Source organism: Gracilinanus agilis, chromosome 2 (assembly GCF_016433145.1).
Source record: "Gracilinanus agilis isolate LMUSP501 chromosome 2, AgileGrace, whole genome shotgun sequence".
Lineage (NCBI taxonomy): Eukaryota > Metazoa > Chordata > Mammalia > Didelphimorphia > Didelphidae > Gracilinanus > Gracilinanus agilis.
Genome location: NC_058131.1, coordinates 37,284,827 through 37,308,479, shown reverse-complemented (window position 1 = coordinate 37,308,479; position 23,653 = coordinate 37,284,827). Strand labels below are relative to the sequence as shown.

Below are 23,653 nucleotides of genomic sequence, written 5' to 3'. Positions count from 1 at the left end.
GCAGATTTTTCAGTTGGTTTAGACATTTTGTAACAAGAAACCTATTGATATCAGAAACAGTACAGTATTAACTGAAAGTTATTCAGAAGCACCAATGAACAAGAACTGTTTTGACATAGCAAAAATCATTTCAGTGGAGAAGAAAATCTTGATAACTATGTACCACTAGTAGTGGAAGATACTCTTTCTTAAATTTTTTGCAACTTTTTACACCACTTATTAAAATGTGACATAATTTATAATATGAAATTATTTTGCCAGAAACTCTTTAGTATTGTACTTGTTTATCACTGGGCAAAGAATGTTTTGGTATTAATAAATCTCAGTGAATCAGTACAAAATAGCTTATGTCGAGGAAAAAGCAAGTTTCTTCTGATTTTACATCTACTACTGGATGAGGTGACTATCTAGATTTATAAAAGATACTGTTTGAAGTTAGAAAGATATATCCTTGATTGCCAAATTTTAACTCTGGCATTTGGTTTGTTGGGAGTTAGAAAACAGTATTTACTATGTGCTGCTACAATGTTGTAATGGCGTCACTTTCCAAGCACTAGTTGTTAAAGCTCACTGTATAAACTGAACATATATTTAGAGAGCATCTTTATGTACTTCAGAATTGACATTTCAGATTTTAAGTAAACTGTCAGTTTTTTTCCTATATGTGCTTTTCCTTGGTTACACTTTTCTTGTCTTCACTTGGAAGTAATGGTGCAATTAAGAAGACTAGTAGGAGAACAAGAGATAAAGTATTGACATTAAGGCTGACAAGAAACAAAATGTTGTTTATTTCAGCATTTTGCTTGTTTTCTTTAAATTATCATGTTTTAACCTTATAGGGTTTTATAAGTGACCAAAGAAAATGCACTTAAAATTGGTCCTCATAGCTCAATTGAATTTTTTCTGCATTTGTATATTTAATAAAAACTGTCACAAAGTAAAAAAAAAAAACAATAGAGATCTTTTTTAAAGAGCCCTTCCTTTACAATTTTTTTTCATGTTTGTTGTGATGAATTTGAATATCATTTAAAAACATGAACATTTCCAATTCAAAGAACAGAATGAGAAAGCTACCTATAAAATTGTGAATCTCCACTAAGTATAGCTTTTAAAACATGTATATTTCAAATTTTTCAGGGAAGTAGTTCCAACACTGCTTTGCTTCTCTGGTTACCACTCCTAATTGTCTTTTCCTCTCTTATTTGTATTTTTAAGTGATTGGTCAATATTCTTCCTTGCTTTTTTTTCTTATAAATTTATCATTAACCCTACTTCTTTTTAAAACCCTCTTGTTGAAGAAAAACCTAATGAACTTAAAAAAATTTCCCCCTCTTCCATCCTCCTCCACTCAACAAGAGGAGAGGCTTATAAATATGTTATCATATAATACATATTTCCCCATTCATCATGTTGTGAAACAAGACATGTATTGCTTGCATTAGAGAAAAATTCATGGAGGAAATAAATAAAGAATGCTAGGCTTCAATCTGCACTAAGACTTTTCTCTCCATGATAGTGGATATTTTTTTCCGTGATGACTCCCTTGGGTTTGTCCTAGATGTTTGCCTTCTTGATAATGGTAAAGTTACTTGCAATTGATCATCATATATTATTGTTTTTACTATGTCCAACATTCTCCTGGCTCTGCTCATTTCATTTTGTATCACTTCATATAATTCTTTTCAGGTGGTTTGGGGTGATAATATTGTTTGTCAACCATGATAATCATATACCGAACTTGTTCAGCCATTCCCCTTTGATGGACATCACTTCAGTCTCCAGATTTTGGTCACCACAAAAAATAGCTGCTATAAATATTATAGAACACATAGTTTCTTTCCCTTTTTCCTTGATCCCCCTAGGAAATAAACTTAATTGTGTTATTGCTGGGTCAAAATGTTTTATATCCGCTCACAGCTCCATCAGCAAGGTTTGAGGGTCCCCATTTTCCCCATCCAATCCAACATTTTATATTTTTGCCCTTTTATCTTATTAGCCATTTAGAGAAGTAGATGATATCTCAGAATAGTGCATTTCTCTAATCAATAATGAATTAGAGCATTTCCCATAAAGTTACAGCATTGTCTTTTACACAGGACTTAAAAAGTGTTTTGTCAGGTATCCATTCATTGCTGGTTGTTTGGAGAGAGGAAAGAGCAGAGGCAGAAATCCAATGAGAAGACTATTGCAATCCCCTGAGAGAGCAGTGATTAGCCCAACAAGGTACATTCTCCAGCCTCCTTGTCTCTGCCTTTGAATCAATCTCCCTCACCTTCAGGATCTCACATCTCACATCCCCATTCTGGGAAAGAATTAGGCAGGGTGGGGTCACAGCTACAGGCTTAGAGCTCATCTTTTTTTATGTATGTCCAGGATGGAATAAGGGGATCAGAGAAGGCACAATCTTTGCCTCTTCAATGCTCAAAACTACAGTAAACTCAGCTAGTGACTGACTGAATCAATTTTCCCAATTATTCTCAGGGACCTGCTCAGGGCTGTCCATCCCCAGCTAGACCCTCCTTAGTGCCTCTTGAATTCAGCACTTCTCCAGGAGAGGGAGGCAGTGGGGTTGGTGCATGAACAGAATAAGATGCTCCTAGAAGTTGGGAGCTTCTGCCATCACTGCCCCCTCCCCAGAGCTTGACTCTCTCATGGTTATGTTAAATCTAGTCCTGTGGCACAGAGAGGAGCCTCTCACTTACCCCAAAACAGATGCAACCATTCCTCTATCAGCCACTAAGAGGGATGTATCTATGCTCCTGAGTCACAGATTTGGGGACATCAAAGAGGAAGATATTGTTAAGGACCCATGTCAGGTGGTGTGAGATAGGCTGCCTGACAGGTTCCTGAGATGAGGCTTGTCCTAGGTATGGGGCACTTTTGCATATGGAGACCCAGGGGAGGTTTCCCAGGCTCTGCTCAAGATATAAGAGCCTCCTCCTTGCTGCTTGCCTCAGGGCTCAGGGTGCTCTGTGTAGAGGTCTCCAAGGGCCAGAATGATCTCCCTTTGCCACATGCTCTGGCTCCTGGCACTCTGGATTCAGGGTAAGACCCAGCAAATCTGTGAAGGACTTTATGGTTTTCCTTGAAGAATGAAACTTATGATTCCCCTCATTGTGGTATGTGAGGAAGCTCAGGCCCAGCAAGAGAACACAGGATGAGAAGCATAAAGAGGGGGAGGCAGACAGAAAGAGAGAGAGAGAGAGAGAGAGAGAGAGAGAGAGAGAGAGAGAGAGAGAGAGAGAGAGAGAGAGAATTTGTGGGGAAAGCATGATTCATGTCTCACATTAATAATAACTTATAGTATTGATTGTCACTGATTTGGGGATTATTTGTTCATCATAAAACTCTCCTTTTGCATACTTTAGTATGGGTATTCATGCATTTCTGTCTCTATCTAATTCTTTCCTAGATTTCCAAGGTGCCATTGTGCCGACCCAGTCTCCAGCCTCCTTGTCTGGATCTCCAGGAGAGTCAGTCACCATTAGCTACAGGGCCACTGAGAGTCTAACTACTTTTGGTATTAACAAACTAAATTGGTGCCAGCAGAAACCTGGCCAAGCCCCCAGGCTCTTCATATTTAGTGCTACCTATCTGGCGCTTCGAGTGCCTTCCTGCTTCAGTGGCAGGGGGTCAGGGACAGATTTTACTCTCACCATCAGCAGCCTGGAGTCTGAAGATGCTGCAGATTATTACTGTCAGCAGCCTCGGAGCTTCCCTCTCCCACAGGGCTTCAGCTCTGAACAAAAACCTCTCTGGGTTCTTCAGTGGAGGCAGCTCAGAGCAGCAGCTCCTTCCTCCATGGTCCCAGGGCAGAGCAGCTTCTGCCCCTGCTCAAGCTCACATCTAGGGTTCCTCTTTCTTGTGAGATCACAGCTCCCCTTCTTTCCAACAAAGTCTTGTTAATTTTGAACCCTGCACCCACAGCTAAGGCAGAGTGGGAGAAGCAGAGCCCTATGGAAACCAAGGGGAAAATCCTAGCAGTAGAGATTTGAAGTCCCCTAGAAATCTGTGTCTCCACATAGTGTTCCTCTTTTTTGGAGTCCATGCTCAAATTGAGGAGGTTTTGCCTCAGTTTCCTAGAGCCATGATAGAGCCTTGATTCCTTTTCCTCTAGCCTGGCCCCACTGTTCTCAGCAGAGTTCTTTATGATGTTGGCCAGAACAAGAGCCAAGAAGAAGGCTCCCACAATGATCTAGAGATTACCTAGAATAGTGAGACTAAAAAGTAACAAGATGATACCTGGATAACCAGTGGTTTGCCTGAGGCTGCCAGCATCTCGAAGTGGTTAATGGGATGCTTTCTGTCTGCAGGATCTAATGACCTGTCACCCTGCTCTCCTGTCCATTCCTGGCCTGCCATCTCCAGGGCATCAACAACAAAAGTAACACAAATCATAAGACTAGATTAATAGATGCAGAAAAAGTTTTTGGCAAAAAATACTTGTTTCTACTAAAAATACTAGAAAGCAAAAGTATGAATGGATTTTCCTTAAATAAATTAGAAGTATACATTTGCAACAACAATAAAAATTATTTGCAGTATGGATCTAGAAGCCTTCCCTAGTAATGATAGAAGCCTTCTCTAGTAAAGACCAGTAATGATAGAAGTAACAATGAGAAGAAAAAGAAATTGCAGGTATCAGAATGGACAAAGAGATAATAAAACTATCTCTTTTTACAGATGATATGAACAAATATGCAGAAAACCCTAGAGATTGAACAAAAGAAGTAATTAAAATTATCACTAATTTTTAGCAAAGTAGCATAATATAAAATATGCCTTCATAAGTCATCAGTATTTCTATATTTCCATATACTAACAATGTCCTGCAAAAGGAGATGGTAAAAGATAACCCATTTATTTTAACCATTTGTAGAAGAAAATATCTAGATTTTTTTCTTCCTAAACAAATCCAGAAACTCTATGAATATAATTATAAAATGTTTTTCATTCAAGTAAACTCAGATTTAAACAACTGGAGAAATATTAATTATTCCTAGGTGGTAGGGCCAATGTAATTAACATGACAATCCTATCTAAAGTAACCTATTTATTCAATGCCATCCTCACTAAAATATGAAAAAATTACTTCACTGAATTAGAAAAAAAACAAATTAAAATTTTATTTGGAAAAACAAAACATCAAGAATAACAAAAGAAATAATATAAATGTTAAGGAAGTAGATACACCAGAACCAGATTTCAAACTATATTATAAAGCAGTAATTAGCAAAACTATTTTTGATACTGGCTAAGAAAAAAAAAGTACCTCAATAGAACAGAATAGACAACAGATTTTCATTAAAGAATATAGTAGACTTGTGTTTGACAAAGTGAAAGTTCCAAGTTTTGGATTGATACTTTGTTTTTTGTTTGGAAAATTATGTGGAAAACTGGAAGGTAGTTTGGCAGAAACTAGATGCAGGCCAACATCTTATACCATTTACCAAGATAGGATCAAAATGGATACATGACCTGGGTACAAAGGGAGATATTGTAAACAAATTAGAAGAACAGGGAACATATTACTTAACAGGTTAATGGAGAGAAGAAAATTTATGAATGAACAAAAGGCAGAAAATATTTTAAAATATAAAATATATTATTTTTCAAGTATTATAAGGAAAACAATAAGTTGGGAGGGAATTTTGTAGACAGTTTCTCTGATAGAGGTCTAATATCAAAAATATAGCAAGAATTTGGTCAAATATCTGAGTATGACCCATTCTCCAATTGATAAATGATCAAAAGATATAAATAGTTTTCAGATGACTAAATCAAAGCTAAATGAAAAAAATACTCTAAATCATTATGATTAGAGAAATGGAAATCAAAAGAACTCAGAGATTTCATTTCACACATATTGGATTGACTAAAATAAAAAAAGGGGGGAAATGGCAAATGCTGAAGGGGAAACAAATATTGCAGTGGGAAAATAAGGTCATTACTAAATGATGGATGGAACTAGGAAGTGGTCCCATCATTTTGGAGAGCAATGTGGCATTTTACTCAGAGTCATAAAATGGTGTATGTCTTTTAACTCTGTACTACCTCTTTGAGATTTGTTTCCTAAGGTGATAAGGTGAAAGGAAAATAAATTTTATTCTAAAATATTTATAGCAGCTATTTTTTGTGATAGCAAAGAACTAGAAACTGAAGGGATAACCATCAGTTGGGGAATGACTGAACAAGTTGTGATATATGATTGTAATGAAATACTATTTTATCATAAGAAATGACAAACAAGATGATCACAAAAAAAAACTGAACAAATTTATATGAAGTGATGCAAAGTGAAAAGAACAGAACCAGGAGAATATTGTACACAGTAACAATAATACATGATGATCAACTGTGAGAGACTTAATTATGACCAAGAAAGCAAGGATCCAGGACAACTCCAAGGTACTTATGATAAAAAAGGATATCTACCATCATAAAATAGGCAGAATACAAATGCAGATTGAAACAAACCCTTCTTCACTTTATTTCATCCATGAACTTTTCCTAGTTTAAGCAATATATGACTTGTTTTATAATATAATGAACAGAGAAATATGTATTATATGATAATATATGTAAAGATATATAATATTACCTGACTTCATGGGGAGGTAGGAGGGATGGGAAGGAGCACAATAAGACAATGAGACACAGATTTTTGAACAATCAACTTAGAAGAGGACTCCTCCTTTGACTACTGTTAAGGACATCTGTAGAGTCACAAGGAGGTTTCTTGAGCTGTCAGTTATTAGTTACCCTATTCATAGGGCAGGATCAGTGCAAAAGATGGTTCTTCTGCTAACCAGACTGACAGGGAATGACTGGCAGGAAAAAAATGAATTCAAATTTCTATCAGCTCACATGGTGATCAATGAGGTTCAGGCAACTCAGCTTCTCCCCTTCTCCAGGAAGCACTCTGGTGCCTGCTCACATGCAGGGTTTCTGGGTGTCTTCCAGAATGATATTTGCAGTATCTGGGGGAGACAGACAGCACTTAAACTCTGGACACTGACTCCCTTTGGTCATCCCTGTCCTAAATTGCTCCCCCAGGGTTTCAGTCCTGCTGTCATAGTGCCAGGCTCCCATTAACTCTCATATCATTTGGTCAAGCACTTCATTGTGTAGCAGCTTTCTGGACGACTGTTTGAGAGTCACTCCATTCCATCTTTATTTTTTATGTAAGGGACATGAGTTTTAGATCCTCTGTGGTTTTTTTACTTATTTGGTAGTTCATATTTAGCTGAGATTTGAGGAAGTCAGAATCTCCCTTTCAAGATCCTTCCATTTCCTTATCCTGACCACATCCTACACAAAACTTCAATTTTGAGTGCTATGCATGTCTGTCCCTCTTCTTGTGTGTGTGTCTGTTTCTTCTCTGTATCAAGCTCAAGTAAAAAATGTAACAGGTCAATGTGAACTGTGAGAAAGGAGTCAAAGTGTCTCAATAGGTTCCACCCAGGATCTCTGTGGACAAAGTGCATGGAAGGGCACATAGGACACATTCTAGGGTTCTCCTCCTGCCTGCCTCATTTCCTCTCCCAGGCTAGGACAGCAGTGACATGGGGGATATAGATAATAAAGATGACACAAAGAGTTGATAGATACAGATATCTATGATATCAATAAGTCAGATAAATATGGTGCAATGGACAGAGATGAGATCTGTCACATCAAGAAACTCAGAATGAAGTACTGTTTCTGCTCCAAGCTGGCTGGGTTCCCAAGTCCCAAAAACATATCCCTGAGACTATGACTCATAGAGAAGTTATTGAGCTGCCTAGAGAGTTGTTTCTCATTGGGAGCTTCTCACACCAAATCACACTTGGATGAGTCACTATCTACACTGATATCTATATTGATATATCCTATGGCCTAGGTAATAAGTTGGCGAAGTGCCATTTCTTTTTCTCATGAATGCAATAAAAAATGCAATCTCTCCATCTTGCATTGTGAAGTTGATTTTTGTACCCAATTGCATGACTTCAAACTTACACAAATTAAATTTCCTCTTATTAGATTTAGTTCAATGTTCCAGCCTACTGAGAAATTATTAGATCCTTTACATCTGTCAAGAGATTAGCTCTTTTTCCTAATTTTGTTTCATCAGCAAATTTGATAAGGTTATCCAGGTCATTACTAACAATATTAAACAACAAGGCCAAGCACAATCCTGAGGGGAAACTTATTAGAGACTTCCAGGTGCAACATAAAACGATGTGTTTCCTCCATAAATTCCAAACAAAAATTTGTCTGGAATGACCAATCCTTGGTGAAGTCATCCTGCTGTTTTTCTTTTAAATCAGAACTTTCTTTTCTAGTCATTCACTAATCATCCATTTATTAAGACACTCAGGAACTGAAGTCAGCCCAACTTACTGGCCCATTTTTTGGGAAACTATTCTCTTCCATTTTTTGAAATAGCTTACATTCATCTTTCAGTAAACTCGAAGCATCTGCCTTATTATCCACCGTCTTTACAGGATAGTGATAGTGACTCCTATACATATTCAACCAATTCTTTCTATTTGCTAGGATATAATTTATTTGTGCTTAGTAATGTGATTTGGTCAAGGAAGCTCTGTGCTTATTTTCTCCTTTCTTATAAATATATGTTTATATGAAACAATATATTTAAATATATATTACATATACTTATATGAAGATGCAGATTAAAGAATGGCGAAAACAAGCTTACATAGCAGGTTAAATAAAAAAACGAATGATAGACGAAAGGCAGAACTATTTGTTTTAAATTTTTCTCCAATTTTCTCTTCCTTGTTAATGATTTTTGTTTTATAAAGGAAAGGGTAAAAATAACTTAGAGAGTTAAAACTGTATGCATGTACATGTGTATATTCATTGTCTTCAGCTCATCTACTGCAAACAAAAATGTTAACCTTTTTAATCTTCATCTTTCCTCCAATATACCTTTTTTAAAAAGGAAACAAAATATTTATCTTTTTCTTTGTTTCCTCACAAATTTCATTTTATTCTGAGTTTGAATTCAAGAAACCATATTAGACCATGCCATACCTTTGTATTCATCTTCTTCTACCTGCCTTCTATATAGATCTCCCTAAAATTTTGTTGGTTGATGAGTTCTTTGTGTATTAGATTACTGGGCAAGTCACTTCACTCTGTTTGCCTCAGTTTCCTCATCCATAAAATGAGCTGGAGAAAGAAATGGCAAACTATTTTAGTATCTTGGCCAAGAAAATACTAAGTAGGGTCACAAAGAGTTCAACAAAACTGAAATGACTGAACAATAACAGTTGTCTTTATATATCCACTAGACTTTCAAAATGACCAAAGCAAGAACTACAAGAGTGGTTGCTCTATTAGTCAGTTAGCTTCCCTTTGTTCTGTGTCTAGAGAGCAGGACATATAGTAAGAGGCAGAGCCAGATGGAAGATAGCCTGGTCAAAGATCAGTGTTCCCTGACTCACATTCATACATCATTGGAAGAATATTGTTGAAAAAAAAAGAATATTGCTGTCAGTCAAGTAAGCAATTTATTGGAAAAATATTAGAGAAATAGAAAAGAATAATATTTGAAAAGTGGACCTTTGTTTCATGAAGAAAGGAAATTATCAAAATATCCATGAAGTAGGGGGCAGCTGGGTAGCTCAGTGCATTGAGAGCCAGACCTAGAGACGGGAGGTCCTCGTTTCAAATCTAGCCTCAGACACTTCCCAGCTGTGTGACCCTAGGCAAGTCACTTGACCTACATTGCCTACCCTTACCACTCTTCTGCCTTGGAGCCAATACACAGTACTGACTCCAAGATGGAAGGTAAGGGTTTTATTAAAAAAAATATATCCATGAAGTTTCCTAAAAGCAATCCAGTCTGCTCTTCTCCTCTGGTCAGTTCTGGGTCCAACTCATCACATATGTGAGGTGCCTGTGATGTATGAGTGTGCTGATGCATACTAATGGATTAATATCTATTTGTTGTCCAGAATTGCCCATTGTATTCTGAACAATATGCATTCCTCATCTAGGTTGCTTTTCCTGTGTGTATCATTAAGCCAAATTCTTTTTCTCAATAATAGATTTCATGTTGGATGTTTTGTTTACCCAAATGTATGGACTAGATAATAATACAATCAGATGGAATCCAAATTGGAAATGGATAAATTTTAGAAAGTAGATTAAATTAGATAAAGTATTTATTAAGAGCTTATTAAAGCCAGGACTTGTATTAAGCACTGGGAGTATAAATACAAGTAAAAGGAAAGACTGCACCTGTCCTTTGGGTGATCTTTCCATAACTCACAGTCATTCATCATTGAAAAAATGTTGATAAGAAAGATGGTCCTTTGTTTCAAGGAGGAGCTTGGGATTACCCTACTCCCCCCCACCAAATTAAATGGTGCAATCATCTGGAGCCAATCCAGCCTGCTGTCCTCCTTATTACTTTTGGGTCCCAGTTCATTGCACATTCATAGCAACTAACAAGATATACATACATATAATTACACACACACACACACACACACACACACACACACACACACACACGGATAAGTTCTCTATATTGTCCACAGAAATGTACAATCTAATTTAGGGAATAGATTTTATTTAATCATCTACTTGGTTTTTCCTTTATGGATCATTAGGTCAAACTCTTTTAAGGGATGTTATATTCATTTAATAGGCTTTATTCTTTTACTGTTCACTCAGACACTTCTTGTAGAAAGATGGTGAAATGTCAAAGATTCAAAGCTAATTAATTGAATGGCCATCCTTAAAGTCATCATTCTGGATTAGAAGACTATTAGTCCAAAGACAGAAAATGTGATCCACTATATTTATCATTGGGATTCATAAATACTGTTATCAAAAAAGGGGAAAGATTGCTTGGTATGAGTGAATGAATTGCCTATGGCATGACACTAGTAATTTGGAAAGAATTTATAAATGTACCTGTTGAATGTGATGTCAAGATAAAAATATTTTTTCAAGGAAAAATTAGATTTTTTTCATCAAATAAAAATACAAGTTTCAAAACCCTCCTGTGTCATTAAAGAGCTTGTTTACATTGTATAATGCATAAGGTTTCTTACAGAATTTCTAAGCATGAAAAATGTTATTTGATAGGAGACATGCTGTTGCTACCTACATCTATGAATATGGTTGAAATGATGATTAACAATTGGTATGCAAGGCAGCTTCATATAGTTTCCTTAGTACTCAATACACTGGGAATGAGAATTTTCCATATGCCTGATAATCCTTGTGATCATTTGAGAATCTAAAAACTTCCTTTCTCACATTTTAAGTGAATGAAGAAACATGTAATTAAAGATATTCATTTGATTGCATCTGTACTATATTTTGTTGAAACTGATTCTGTGGAAGATTTATTACTTTGCAGACATTTGGATAGCAATACCATGTCAAAATCCAATGTGGGGGACAGTTTTTTAAATGAAATTATATAAGGTAGGGAAGTTATGTGGGGCTCATTACTGATAAAGTCCAGTAGATATCAGGATGAGACAGTAAGTTGAAATCCTTGTTTTGAAATGTGTCCTGTTATACCCTCTTTCCTAAACTACTTTGTATTTAAATGCTTTGTGTATATTTTTATTTATTCATTTATATTTATGTAATGTGTAGTTTCATATCTACTTGTCCCTACTTAGAACATAAACTCACTGTAAGTAGTGATTATTTCCTTCTTTATACTTTTATCTCCAGTGCCTAGTTCAGTGGTTGACACCTAATAACTGCTTAAGAAAGTTTGCTGATTGCAACGTATAGTCTTAGAAATAAAGTCTTCACTTGGTATCTACTGCTCTTTCTGGTTTTTCTCTCTATCATTTTGTCTTTACCTATCCAAGTAACTCTAATAAACTTCTAAAACCCCTAAGGTCCAGAGTCCTAATTTTAATTCTTACACTCCTATACAAAAATTGACCATGTATTAGGGCATAAAAATTTCACCACTGAATGCAGAAAAGGAGAAATAACAAATGCATCTTTTCATATCATAATACAATAAAAAGTACAATCAATACAGTTCCATGGAAAACCAAATAAAAATAATTAGAAATAAAATAATCTAATGTTGAAAAAGGGTTCATCAAAGAACAAATTATAGAAACAATGTGAAGATGGGATTAACTCTACCCTGCCCATTTTTAGATTTAATCACCAGAAGTGTATACACCACACTTACGCTTAGGTGGGGGAGGTCTGTGACCCATGTATGCAATAATGGATGATAAATCAGAATCAACTGACTGCCCCCTGGGCAGTCCTAAACAAAGCTTTAGCTGTAATTGGTACATGTAAAGTGGGAGGGAGTCACAGGAAGTGATGAAAGTAATGGTCTTTAAAACTGACCAGAACTTCCTATGATGCTGTCTTTTGCATCGAACTGGACCCTGGAGGAGCTCTGGCTGAGAACCTTGGACTGCTTTCTATTTCTCCTTAGAACTACCACGTGGGTGTGTGAAAAAGGTTGACTCCCTTCCTTGGCTTTTTCCTGGAGGTACTAGCCTCCAGAGAAGCCCCTCCTGTGGAGGTAGCTTCTTGGCTAAAATTCTTGTTAAGTGACCCTTAGGCCCTCTGGCTAGGGCTACTGGAGCCCTGCCAGAGTAAGCCAGGGCTTGAGCACATAGTCTTGCTCATTAAGCTAGATCTCTTACTCTGCCCTCTTCTCATTTCTCTACTTTCACTCTTTCCCTCTATTTTATAAATAAATTGCCAAAAAATCATTTGGAATTAATTAACTCTTGGTGACCACACTCTGATAAATTTAGTGCAACCCTTTTAAATTTTTACCCCTTACAATAATCAAGAGTTTTATTAATGAGAATGACACTGAAGAGACAATATATCAGAATTTATGGGATACAGCCAAAACAGTACTTAGGGGAAAACTGATATCTCTAAAAGTTTACATTAATAAAATAGAGAAAATGCAGATCAATGAATTGAGTATACAACTACCAAAACTAGAAAACTGGAATAAAAATTCTCTATTAAATACTAAATTGGAAATCCTAAAAATTGAAAGAGAAATTAATAAAATTAAAGGTAAGAGAATTGTTGAACTAATAACTAAGACTAGGAGTTAGTTTTATGAAAAAAAAACAAATAAAAGAAACAGAGTTTGGTTAACTTGATTTAAAAAAGGAAAAAATAAAATAAAATAATCAGTATCAAAAATGAAAAGGATGAATTCTAATGCAATTATTAGGATTATCTCAATAGATGCAGAAAAAGCCTTCAACAAAATACAATACCCATTCCTATTAAAACCACTAGAAAGCATAAGAATAAATGGGTCATTCCTTAAAATGATAAGGAGTATCTACCTAAAACCTTTAGGAAGTATCATCTGCAATGAAGATAAGTTAGAAGCTTTCCAAATAAGATCAGGAGTGAAGCAAAGGTGCCCATTATCACCATTATTATTTAATATTGAATTGGAAATTCTTGCTTTAGCAATAACGAAAGAAAAAGGAATTAAAGGAATAAAAGTAGGCAATAAGGGAACTAAACTATAACTTTGCAAATGATATGATGGTATACTTAGAGAAGCAACTGAAAAATTAGTTGAAATAATCAATAACATTAGTAAAGTTGCAGGATACAAAATAAATCCACAGAAATCATTAGCATTTCTATTTACCAATAAAGTTCAGCATCAAGAGTTAGAAAGAGAAATTCCATTTAAAATCATTTTAAACAATATAAGACATTTGTGAATCTACTTGCCAAGGTGAATGCAGGAATTATATGAACACAATTATAAAATACTTAACACAAATTAAGTCAAATCTAAACAATTGGAAAAATATTAATTGCTCATGGGTAGGTTGAACTAATATAATAACAATGACAATTCTACCTAAGTTAATTTATTTATTCAATGCCATGCCAATCAAAGTGCCAAATAAAACTAGAAAAAATAATAACAAAATTATCTGAAAAAACAAAAGGTCAAGTATATAATGGGAACTAATAAAAAATGTGAAGAAACATAGCCTAACAGTACCACATCTCAAACTATAAAGCAGAAAGCATCAAAACAATCTGGTGCTGGCTAAGAAATAGAATAGCAGATCAATAGCATAGATTAGATACATAATAAACAGAGGTAAATGACCTTAGCAATCTAGTGTGTGATAAACCCAAATGTCCCAGCTTTTGGAATAAGAACTCACTATTTAACAAAAACTGCTGGGAAATTAGAAAATAGCATGGCACCAGGTAGGTAGAGATCAATATCTCCCACCCTACATTAAGATAAGGTCAAAATGGATATGAGACTTAGTTATAAAGAGTGATACCATAACTAAATTAGGGGAACATCAAATAGTTTACCTAGCAGATATTTGGAGAAGGAAAGAATTTATGACCAAACAAGAGATAAAAAGTATTATAAGATGTAAAATGAATAATTTTGAATATATTAAATTTTAAAGCTTTTGTACCCCCCCCCAAAAAAAAGACAAAAAACTAATGCAATCAAGATTAGAAGGGAAACAACAAACTGGGGAAAAATTTCTAACAAATTTCTCCTATTAAGGTTTAATTTCTCAAATTTACAGAGAACTATCAAATTTATAAGAATACAAACCATTCTGCAATTGACAAATTGTCAAAACATCTGATCAATTTTCAGATGAAGAAATCAAAGCCATCAATAATCATGTGAAAAAATGTTCTAAATCACTCTTGATTAGAGAAATGCAAATTAAAACAACACTGAAGTACCACCTCATACCTATCACATTAGCCAATTTGGTCATAAAAGCAGTGGTAAATGTTGGAGGGGATGTGGCAAAATTAGGACACTAATGGATCGTTGGTGGGGTTGTGAACTGATCCAACCATTCTGGAGGGCAATTTAGAACTATGCCCAAAGGGCTATAAAACTATACATACCCTTTTATTTGATAATACCACTACTGGGTCTGCATCCCAAAGAGATAATAAAAAAAAGGAAAATACCTACTTCTACAAAAATATTCATAGTAGCTCTGTGTATAGTGGCAAAAAAATTGGAAATTGAGGGGATATTCCATCAATTATGGAATGGCTGAAAAAATTGTGGTACATGTTGGTCATGGAATACTACTGTGCTACAAGAAATGAGAAGCAAGATGATTTCAGAAAAGGATGGAAAGATCTGCAAGAACTAATGCATAATAAAAGAAGCAAAACTGGGAGAAGAACATTTTACACAGTAACAGTAATACTAGATGATGATTATCTGTGAAAACTTTGCTACTCTCAGCAATACAATGATCTGGGACAATCCTGAGACTTCTGATGGGGAAGGTTATCCAACTCCAGAGAAAGAACTATTGTAGTCACCTTTCCCATCAGTGTATTTATGGCTTTATTTGGGGTTTTTGGTTCTGTATGAGTATGCTTTTACAACAATGACCAATATGGAGTTTTGCATGACAATAAAAATAAATAAATTCTTGAATACATTTTTCATACTTTCTCTGAGAATTTACTTCCCCAGAGGCTAAGTATCCCTAGTTTGCTCAAATGAGTCTAAAAAGACACTGAGATTCTTTTAAAAAAATTTTTTTAATTCAAGAATTTTTCCATGGTTACATGATTCGTGTTCTTTCCCTACCCCTTTTCCCTCCTCTCTCCCAGAGCTGACAAGCAATTCCACTGGGTTATACATGTATTATTACTCAATACTTATTTCTATATTATTCATTTTTGTAATAATTTTATTAAAAATATTTATTTATTTATTTAGAATAGTTTTCCATAGTTTATGATTCATGAATTTTCCCAACCATGAATTCTTCCCTCCCCCCTCCTGAAACTGACAAGTAATTCCACTGGTTATACATGTATCATTGTTCAAAACCTATTTCCATAGTATTCATATTTTCAATAGAGTGATCTTTTAACGCCAAAACCCCAATCATATCCCCACCAAACCATGTGATCAATCATATGTTTTTCTTCTGTGGTTCTACTCCCACAGTTTTTTCTCTGGATGTGGATAGTGTTCTTTCACATAAGTACCTTGATATTGTCCTGGGTCATTGAATTGCTATTAGTAGAAAAGTCTGCTACATTGGATCATCCCACAATGTTTCACTTTCTTTGTACAATGTTCTCCTGGTTCTGCTCATTTCACTCTGCATCAATTCCTGGAGGTCTTTCCACTTCACATAGAAATCCTCCAGTTCATCATTCCTTTCAGCACAATAGTATTCCATCACCATCAAATACCACAATTTGTTCAGCCATTCCCCAATTGATGGACACCCCCTCATTTTCCAATTTTTTGTTATTACAAAGAGTGAGGCTATACATATTTTTGTACAAGTCTTTTTTATTATCTCTTTGGGGTACAAACCCAGCAGTGGTATGGCTGAATCAAAGGGCATGCATTCTTTTAAATCCCCTTGGGCATAATTCCAAATTGCCCTCCAGAATGGTTGTATCAATTCACAAATCCACCAGCAATGTATTTTGTCCCAATTTTGCCACATCCATTCCAACATTTATCACTTTCCTTTGCTTCCATATTGGCCAATCTGCTAGGTGTGAGGTGGTACCCCAGTGTTGTTTTGATTTGCATTTCTCTAATAAGGAGGAATTTGTAGCACTTTTTCTTGTGATTATTGATAGTTTTGATTTCTTCATCTGAAAACTGCCTATTCATGTTCCTTGTCCATTTGTTACTTGGGGGAATGTGATTTTTTGTGAAGTTGACTTAGTTCCTTAAATATTGTGGAAATTAAGCCTTTGTCAGAGAGTTTGTTATAAAAATTCCCCCCATTTTGTTGCTTACCTTCTAATTTTGTTTGCATTGGTTTTGTTTGTACAAAACCTTTCTAATTTGATATAATCGAAATCATTCATTTTACACTTTATAATGTTCTCTATCTCTTGCTTGGTCTTAAATTCCTTCCTTTCCCACATATCTGACAGGTATACTATTCTATGTGCACCTAATTTATTTACGATTTCACTCTATATTTAAGTCATTTGCCCATTTTGAATCTATCTTGGTATAGGGGTGAGATGTTAATCTATATCCAATTTTTTCCTTGCTGTTTTCCAATTTTCCCAGCAGTTTTTGTCAAATAGTGAGTTTTTGTCCCAAAAGCTGGGATCTTTGGGTTTATCGAAAACTAGCTTATTGAGGCCATTTACCACTACTCTAATCCATTGATCTACCCTTCTGTCTCTTAGACAGTACCATATTGTTTTGATGAACCCTGCTTTATAGTACAGTTTAATATCTGGTACTGCTAGGCCACCATCCTTCACTTTTTTTTCATTATTTCCCTTGACATTATTAATCTTTTATTCTTCCAGGTGAACTTTGTTATAATGTTTTATAATTCTATGAAACAGTTTTTTTGGTAGTTTGATAGGTATGGCACTGAATGAGTAGATTAATTTGAGTAGGCTGTCTTTTTTATTATATTAGCTCATCTTACTCATGGGCAATTAATGTTTTTCCAATTATTTAGATCCAGTTTTAATTGTGCAAAAAGTGTTTTGTAGTTATGTTTACATATGTTCATATAATTTCTGTGTTTGTCTTGGCAGATAGATTCCCAAGTATTTTATATCGTCTAGAGTGATTTTAAATGGAGTATCTCTTTCTAACTCTTGCTGCTGGGTTTTGTTGTAGATTGTTTATGTGATTTTATTTTGTATCCTGCAACTTTGCTAAAGTTATTGGTTATTCTACTACCTTTTTAGTTGATTTTCTAGGATTCTCTAGGTATACCATCATGTCATCTGCAAAGAGTGATGGTTTAGTTTCTTCATTGGCTGACTTGATTCCTTCAATTTCTTTTTCTTCTCTAATTACTACTGCTAGCATTTATAGTACAATATTAAATAGTAGTGGTGATAATAGGCATTGTAGATGATACTTGCTGATGGTTTTAAATAAATATTGTTTGTTATTTTGAGAAAGGTCTTTTTATTCCTGTACTTTTTGGTGTTTTCAAAAGGAATGGGTGTTGTATTTTATCAAAGGCTTTTCTGCATCTATGAGATAATCATATGATTTCTGATGGTTTGGTTGTTGATATAGTCAATTATGTGGATGGTTTTCCTAATACTAAACCAGCCTTACATTCCTGGTATAAATCTCACTTGGTCATAGTGTTATAGAAAAGTAGTGGGTAATCTAATTGCAGGTCTCAAGGCAATTTGGGTAGTGAGGATGGATAAAGGGGAAATAGGTGATTATAAGGTGATTGGAGGAGAAATGAAGGTAAGGGAAAGTATATAGAAGATAGGGAAATGGAGTATGTAGGAGGGCAGTGCAAACAGGTTTATTCACAGAGGCTTGAGAACAGAGGATATAGGGAAGACTTAGGCTAGTAAAAAATATTTAGATCAAGGCTGGGGTTTTCTCTTGTTAGTTTCTAAAGTTCCTTGAGGGAGGAGTTCAAAGGGCTCCTCCCTGTCAGTGAAGCTGATGGCTACAGGAAGTCTCGGGTGAGGACTTCCTGCCAAGATGGATGCCTGCAGTTCCCTCAAGAAATAAAAGAAAATAATTCCTTCCCTCTTCAGCCCTTGCCTTAATTTTCGATACAATGATTCACCAGAGGCTTTGAGTAGGTAACAAATGGGATTTATTAATGCCAAGTTAATCAGAGGGAAAGAGGTTCAGGTTTTTCTAACTGCTGCTAGGGAGAGGGCTTAATGGTGGGGAATGGGTTGCAGGAGAGGGTTAGACTGAGAGAGCCTGCTCTCCCAGTCAGGAAGGTTTGATTGCCTTTTAAATAAAGTCTTTATCAAATCACTAAACTAGGGGTGATTTATTTGAGGATGCCCTACTTGCCTACAGAAACTAAACCCACAATATTCAATCATCAAGCCTTCCCTTCCTCCTAGGGCCCAAAAGGAAATACAGGGAAAAGGGAGGGATATAAATGAATAGAGATCAGGGAGAGGTCCAGAGAAATCAGTTAGGTTCAAATTTCCCCAAGACAAAATAAGCACAGGCCAAGGCCAAAGCAAATAGGCCAAAGCCTCGCTGAAAGCCAAAGCAAACAGGGTAAGCCACAGCTCAAAAGGCAAAAGCCTCCAGCCTAAGCAAAAGCCAGAAGGCAAAAGCCCCATCAGTTGGAACTTCAGCCCTATTTATAGCTTCAGGCTTCCAACTGTCTCTCTCAAGATTCTAAAACCTCTGTCTTTTTGTGGCAGTTTGAAATTACCGAAGCAAAAAGTTTCTGTTAGCCACCTTGCATTACAATAATGAATAATCCTTGTGATACCTTGCTGGAGCCTTTTTGCTAGTATTTTATTTAAGATTTTTGCATCTATGTTCATTAAGGATATTGGCCTGTAGTTTTCTTTCTCTGTTTTTGGTCTTCCTGGCTTGGGAATCAGTACCATATTTGTGTCATGAAAAGAATTTTGTAAGACTTCCTCTTTGCTTATTTTGTCAAATAATTTGTATAGTATTGGGATTAGTTGTTCTTTAAATGTTTGATAGAATTCACTTGGGAATCCATCTGGCCCTTGGGATTTTTAATTAGGAAATTCCTTGATGGCTTATTCAATTTCCTTTTCTGAGATGGGATTATTTAAGTATTTTATTTCTTCTTTTGTTAATCTAGGCAATTTATATTTTTGTAAATATTCACCCATTTCACCTAGATTGTCATATTTATTGCCATATAATTGAGCAAATAGTTCTTAATAATTACCTTAATTTCTTCATTAGAGGTGAAACCACCATTTTCACCTTTGATACAGTTAATTTGGTTCTCTTCTTTCTTTTTTTATTAGATTAGCCAGTACTTTGTCTATTTTATTTGTTTTTTTTTCAAAGTACCAGCTCCTAGCCTTATTTATTAGTTCAATAGTTCTTTTACTTTCAATTTTATTAATTATTCCTTTAATTTTTAGGACTGCCAATTTAGTTTTTATCTTGTAAGGAACAAAATGTAAGGGCTTAAAATAAGGGTTGGACTAAATTTATAAGAGTGTAGCCGCCAGGAATTATTACTCAATTACAAATGATTTTTATTATGGTAGTTTATATACAAAAGGAGAAAGAGTGAAAGTAAGAAAATCAGAGAGAGTAGATATTTACTCCTGCTGGGTTGGAATCAGACAGGGCTTAAGAAACCCTAACAAAGGGGGCCCAGAGATAAATTAAACAAGGATTTTAGCCTTTAGGGCCTCTCTGTAGGCTAGTACCTCCAGAACAAGTCAGGGAAAGGAAGTCAGCCTTTTTCACTCACCAGGTGGTAGTCCTAATAGAAAGCAGTCCAAGGTCCTCAGCCAGAGCTCCTTCAGGGTTAAGTTGAAGTCAAAAGACTCTCCCCAGTTAGAAGGCTATCTCCAGAAGACAATCTCTTCGGATAATCTTCTCCAAGACCATCTCCTCAGACTGAGTTCAGGGTTTGTTTTTATGGTGACTTTTTGTCTCCTCCCCTCTTTACAGGGGCCATTCACAATTTCCCAATTGCCTGGCACTGCCCAGTGAGGAAGTGTCTGTGAGATTGACTTAGCACCTTCTGAAGGTCAATTTCTCATCAAAAGGGTTCACAGTTTCCAGATTGAACAGTTTCTGAGGATGTGAAATCTTAAAAAAATTTACAAGTTTCTGACTTTTTGAGTTAGAAAACAGGTGGAGCTCTCCAAGTATCTTGCTGGCTTCTCATCTGAATTTACTAAGTGGTTTGGAGCTCATTCACCTAGTTCGAGCTTGTACTTAAGTAAGTATTAACTCAGGATAGACAATAAAGAATTCTCTTTTATAACTTCAAGATTTTTAATTTGTTCTTTTTCTAATTTTTTAAGTTGCAAGTCAAATCCATTGATCTCCTCTCTTTCTATTTTGTTGATACAGGCACTCAGAGGTATAAAGTTTCCCCTGGGCACTGCTTTGACTGTATCCTCTAGATTTTGATATGTTGTCACCTCATTGTTATTCTCTTTAATGAAGTATGTAATTGTTTCTATGGTTTGTTCTTTGACCCATCAGTTTTGAAGAATTAGATTATTTAGTTTCCAATTAATTTTAAATTTGCCTTTCCATGGATGCTTATTAATAAGCTAATTCTTTATACAAGTAATTTCTCTTTTCTCATGACTTATTTTGCCATCTACAGCTCAGACATTTGTCTCTCCTCTTGGCTAACTCTTTGCTGTAGATTCAGAGATGTAGTCTCTTCTGGGGAGACAGAGAGGCCACTCTTATTTATAATCACAACCTGCCATCTACTGTGGCTTTTCCATGTGACTCTCCAGGCAGACTTGATAAAAATGAAAGTAGACAGATCATTTAAGCATAAGATAACACAAGATAGCTCTAGCAAGTCCAGCACAGAGTCTTACCTTCAGGCTTCTGGAAATGAAGCTTAGAGAGAGAAGTGGTTCTTGGGACTGTTTTGCATATTAATATCTCACCAACTTTGCACAAGCATGTCCTGGGATATAAATACATCTCCATCACTATCTGTCTCACTTGTGGATCAGAGTCCTCTGCTTCCAAGACTACAAAAGGCAGAATGATGTACTCATCCCAGCTCCTCTGCCTCCTGGTGCTCTGGGCTCAGGGTAAGACTAGTCACAGGCTAACACTTGTGGAGGTTCTCCAGGAGGTCCCAAAACTTGAAATATATGAGGGAGGTATGAGGAGGTAGTCTCTGTAGCCAATGAGAATAGCATGTCAGACTCAGTTAGAGAACCTGTTGCCTGAGAGGCAGGGAACTTGCTGGGAAATTCATTGTGTATTGATTTGGTTTTTAACTTAAATCCATTTTTTCCTATTTTCTTTTTTCCAAGAGTCCAGCACAGCCATTGTGATGACCCAGACTCCAACCTTCCTGACTGTGACTCTGGGAGAGAGAGTCACCATCAGCTGCAGGGCCAGTCAGGCTATTACCAATGATTTAGCCTGGTACCAGCAGTCACCAGGAAAACCTTCCAAGCTTGTTATCTATGAAGCTACCTCCCTAGCATCTGGGGTCCCTGCCCGCTTCAGTGGCAGTGGGTATGGGACAGATTTTACTCTCACAATCAGCAGTTTGGAGGCTGAAGATTTTGGACATTTTTACTGTCAGCAGTATTACCACCTCTCTAGCCCACAGTGATACAGGCCTGAACAAAAACCTCTCCAGGCTGTTGAGTCTTTTAACTCAGGGCAGCAGCAGCTGCTTCCTCCAGAGCACTTGTGGTAAAGCTACCACATTGCCCAGGGAAGAATTTGACCTAACTGCCCAGCTCTGGGGGCAATATATCCCAGATTCTCATGTCCTAGAATGGGCTAGGGAGTGGGGAAAAAAAGAAAGAAGAAAGAAAAAAGGCCAGGCTCATAACTCCCTGCTAGAAACCCCAGTTGCCAGAGGCCATCAAAATCCACCCTATCTGACATAGTCACAGGGGGGACCTCAAGGAAGTGCATGACAGCCTCAGGAAGGATGGAAACCCCTCACTCAGATACCCCTGTGTGACTCTTCTCTTACTAACACTCCTTATTATTGGAATTATTGTGATCAATATCCCCACTCAGCCCCAGGGAAATACAGAAGAACATTATAGGCTATTTTTAGAGCCCTTACAAACCCCTACAAACTGCTAGGAAATTCCCACCTTTACATGTGGTAATACAGAAATTCCCCTAGAAGTCACTTCACAACAAACCAGCAAATAGTGAATTGATGTTAAAGATTTTAAAACACTAACTTAAATCTCCCATACACAGGTGCCTGCAAAAACAGGCCAGAACAGTCTCCAAGTTTCCCTCCTCCCTGATTCCTGAACATAAAAGAACAATGAATGCTAAATGGAGAAATTGTCTCCTGTACTTTCCCACCACCATAGCCCAAGAGATACATCAAACACACCTTGAAAAATATTGAAAGTTACTGAAGAATGAAAAATATGACTTAACACATTGTCTCTAAGAAAAGATATATGATGAGAATGGATTTCCATGCCAACATTATGTGATCTCAAAGCATATAAAATAAACCTTACTCAAGGCAGAGTAGAGCAGTATTTATGATACCTGCCTGGCTAAAACACTCACTGTCTCATTCGTCTTAATCACCTACATCGTCCCACCTCTTCGAGACCCTGGACCTGTGGGAGTTATACTCTCACACCCAGTGAAGCTGGTCCCTTCCTTATTATCAAAAAAGTTGAATTAAGATTACCAAGAAAACTATAAACTTCAGATATGCAGATGATACCATTCTGATGGCAGAAAGTGAAGAAGAATTAAGAAACCCCTTGATGAGAGTGGAAGAAGATCATACAAAAGCTGTCTTAGAGCTTAACAGTACAGAAACTAAGATCGAGCTGGTCCAATCACTTCCTGTCAAACAGAAAGAGAATAGGTGGAAACCGTGTCAGATTTCATATTCTTAGGCTCAAAGATCACTGCAGATGGTAACTACAGCTACAAAATGAAAATCTCCTTGGAAAGGAACTTGTGACAAATCTGGACAGCATACTAAAAAGCAATCACATCACCTTGCCAACAAAGGTCTGTATAGTAAAGGCTATAGTTTATCTGTAGTAATGTATGGCTATGAGAATTGGAATAAAAGGAAATATGAGCACTGAAGAATCACTACTTTCAAATTGTGGGGTTGGAGAAGCCTTTTGAGAGTCTATTGACCTCTAGACCTCTCAAAACTCACAAGGTCTCAGCATG

At 36.2% G+C, this 23,653-nt stretch overlaps 1 protein-coding gene and 1 gene segment (V, D, J or C); both read left to right on the top strand.

Annotated features, from left to right (window-relative positions):
- Positions 1–23,653, top strand: part of LOC123233181 (zinc finger protein 208-like) — a 347,813-nt gene that overhangs the window by 204,262 nt on the left and 119,898 nt on the right. The gene's annotated exons all lie outside the window — the stretch shown is intronic.
- Positions 21,501–22,085, top strand: LOC123236704. The segment is given in 2 exon segments: positions 21,501–21,549; positions 21,778–22,085. Coding segments are annotated over 2 exon segments (357 nt in total).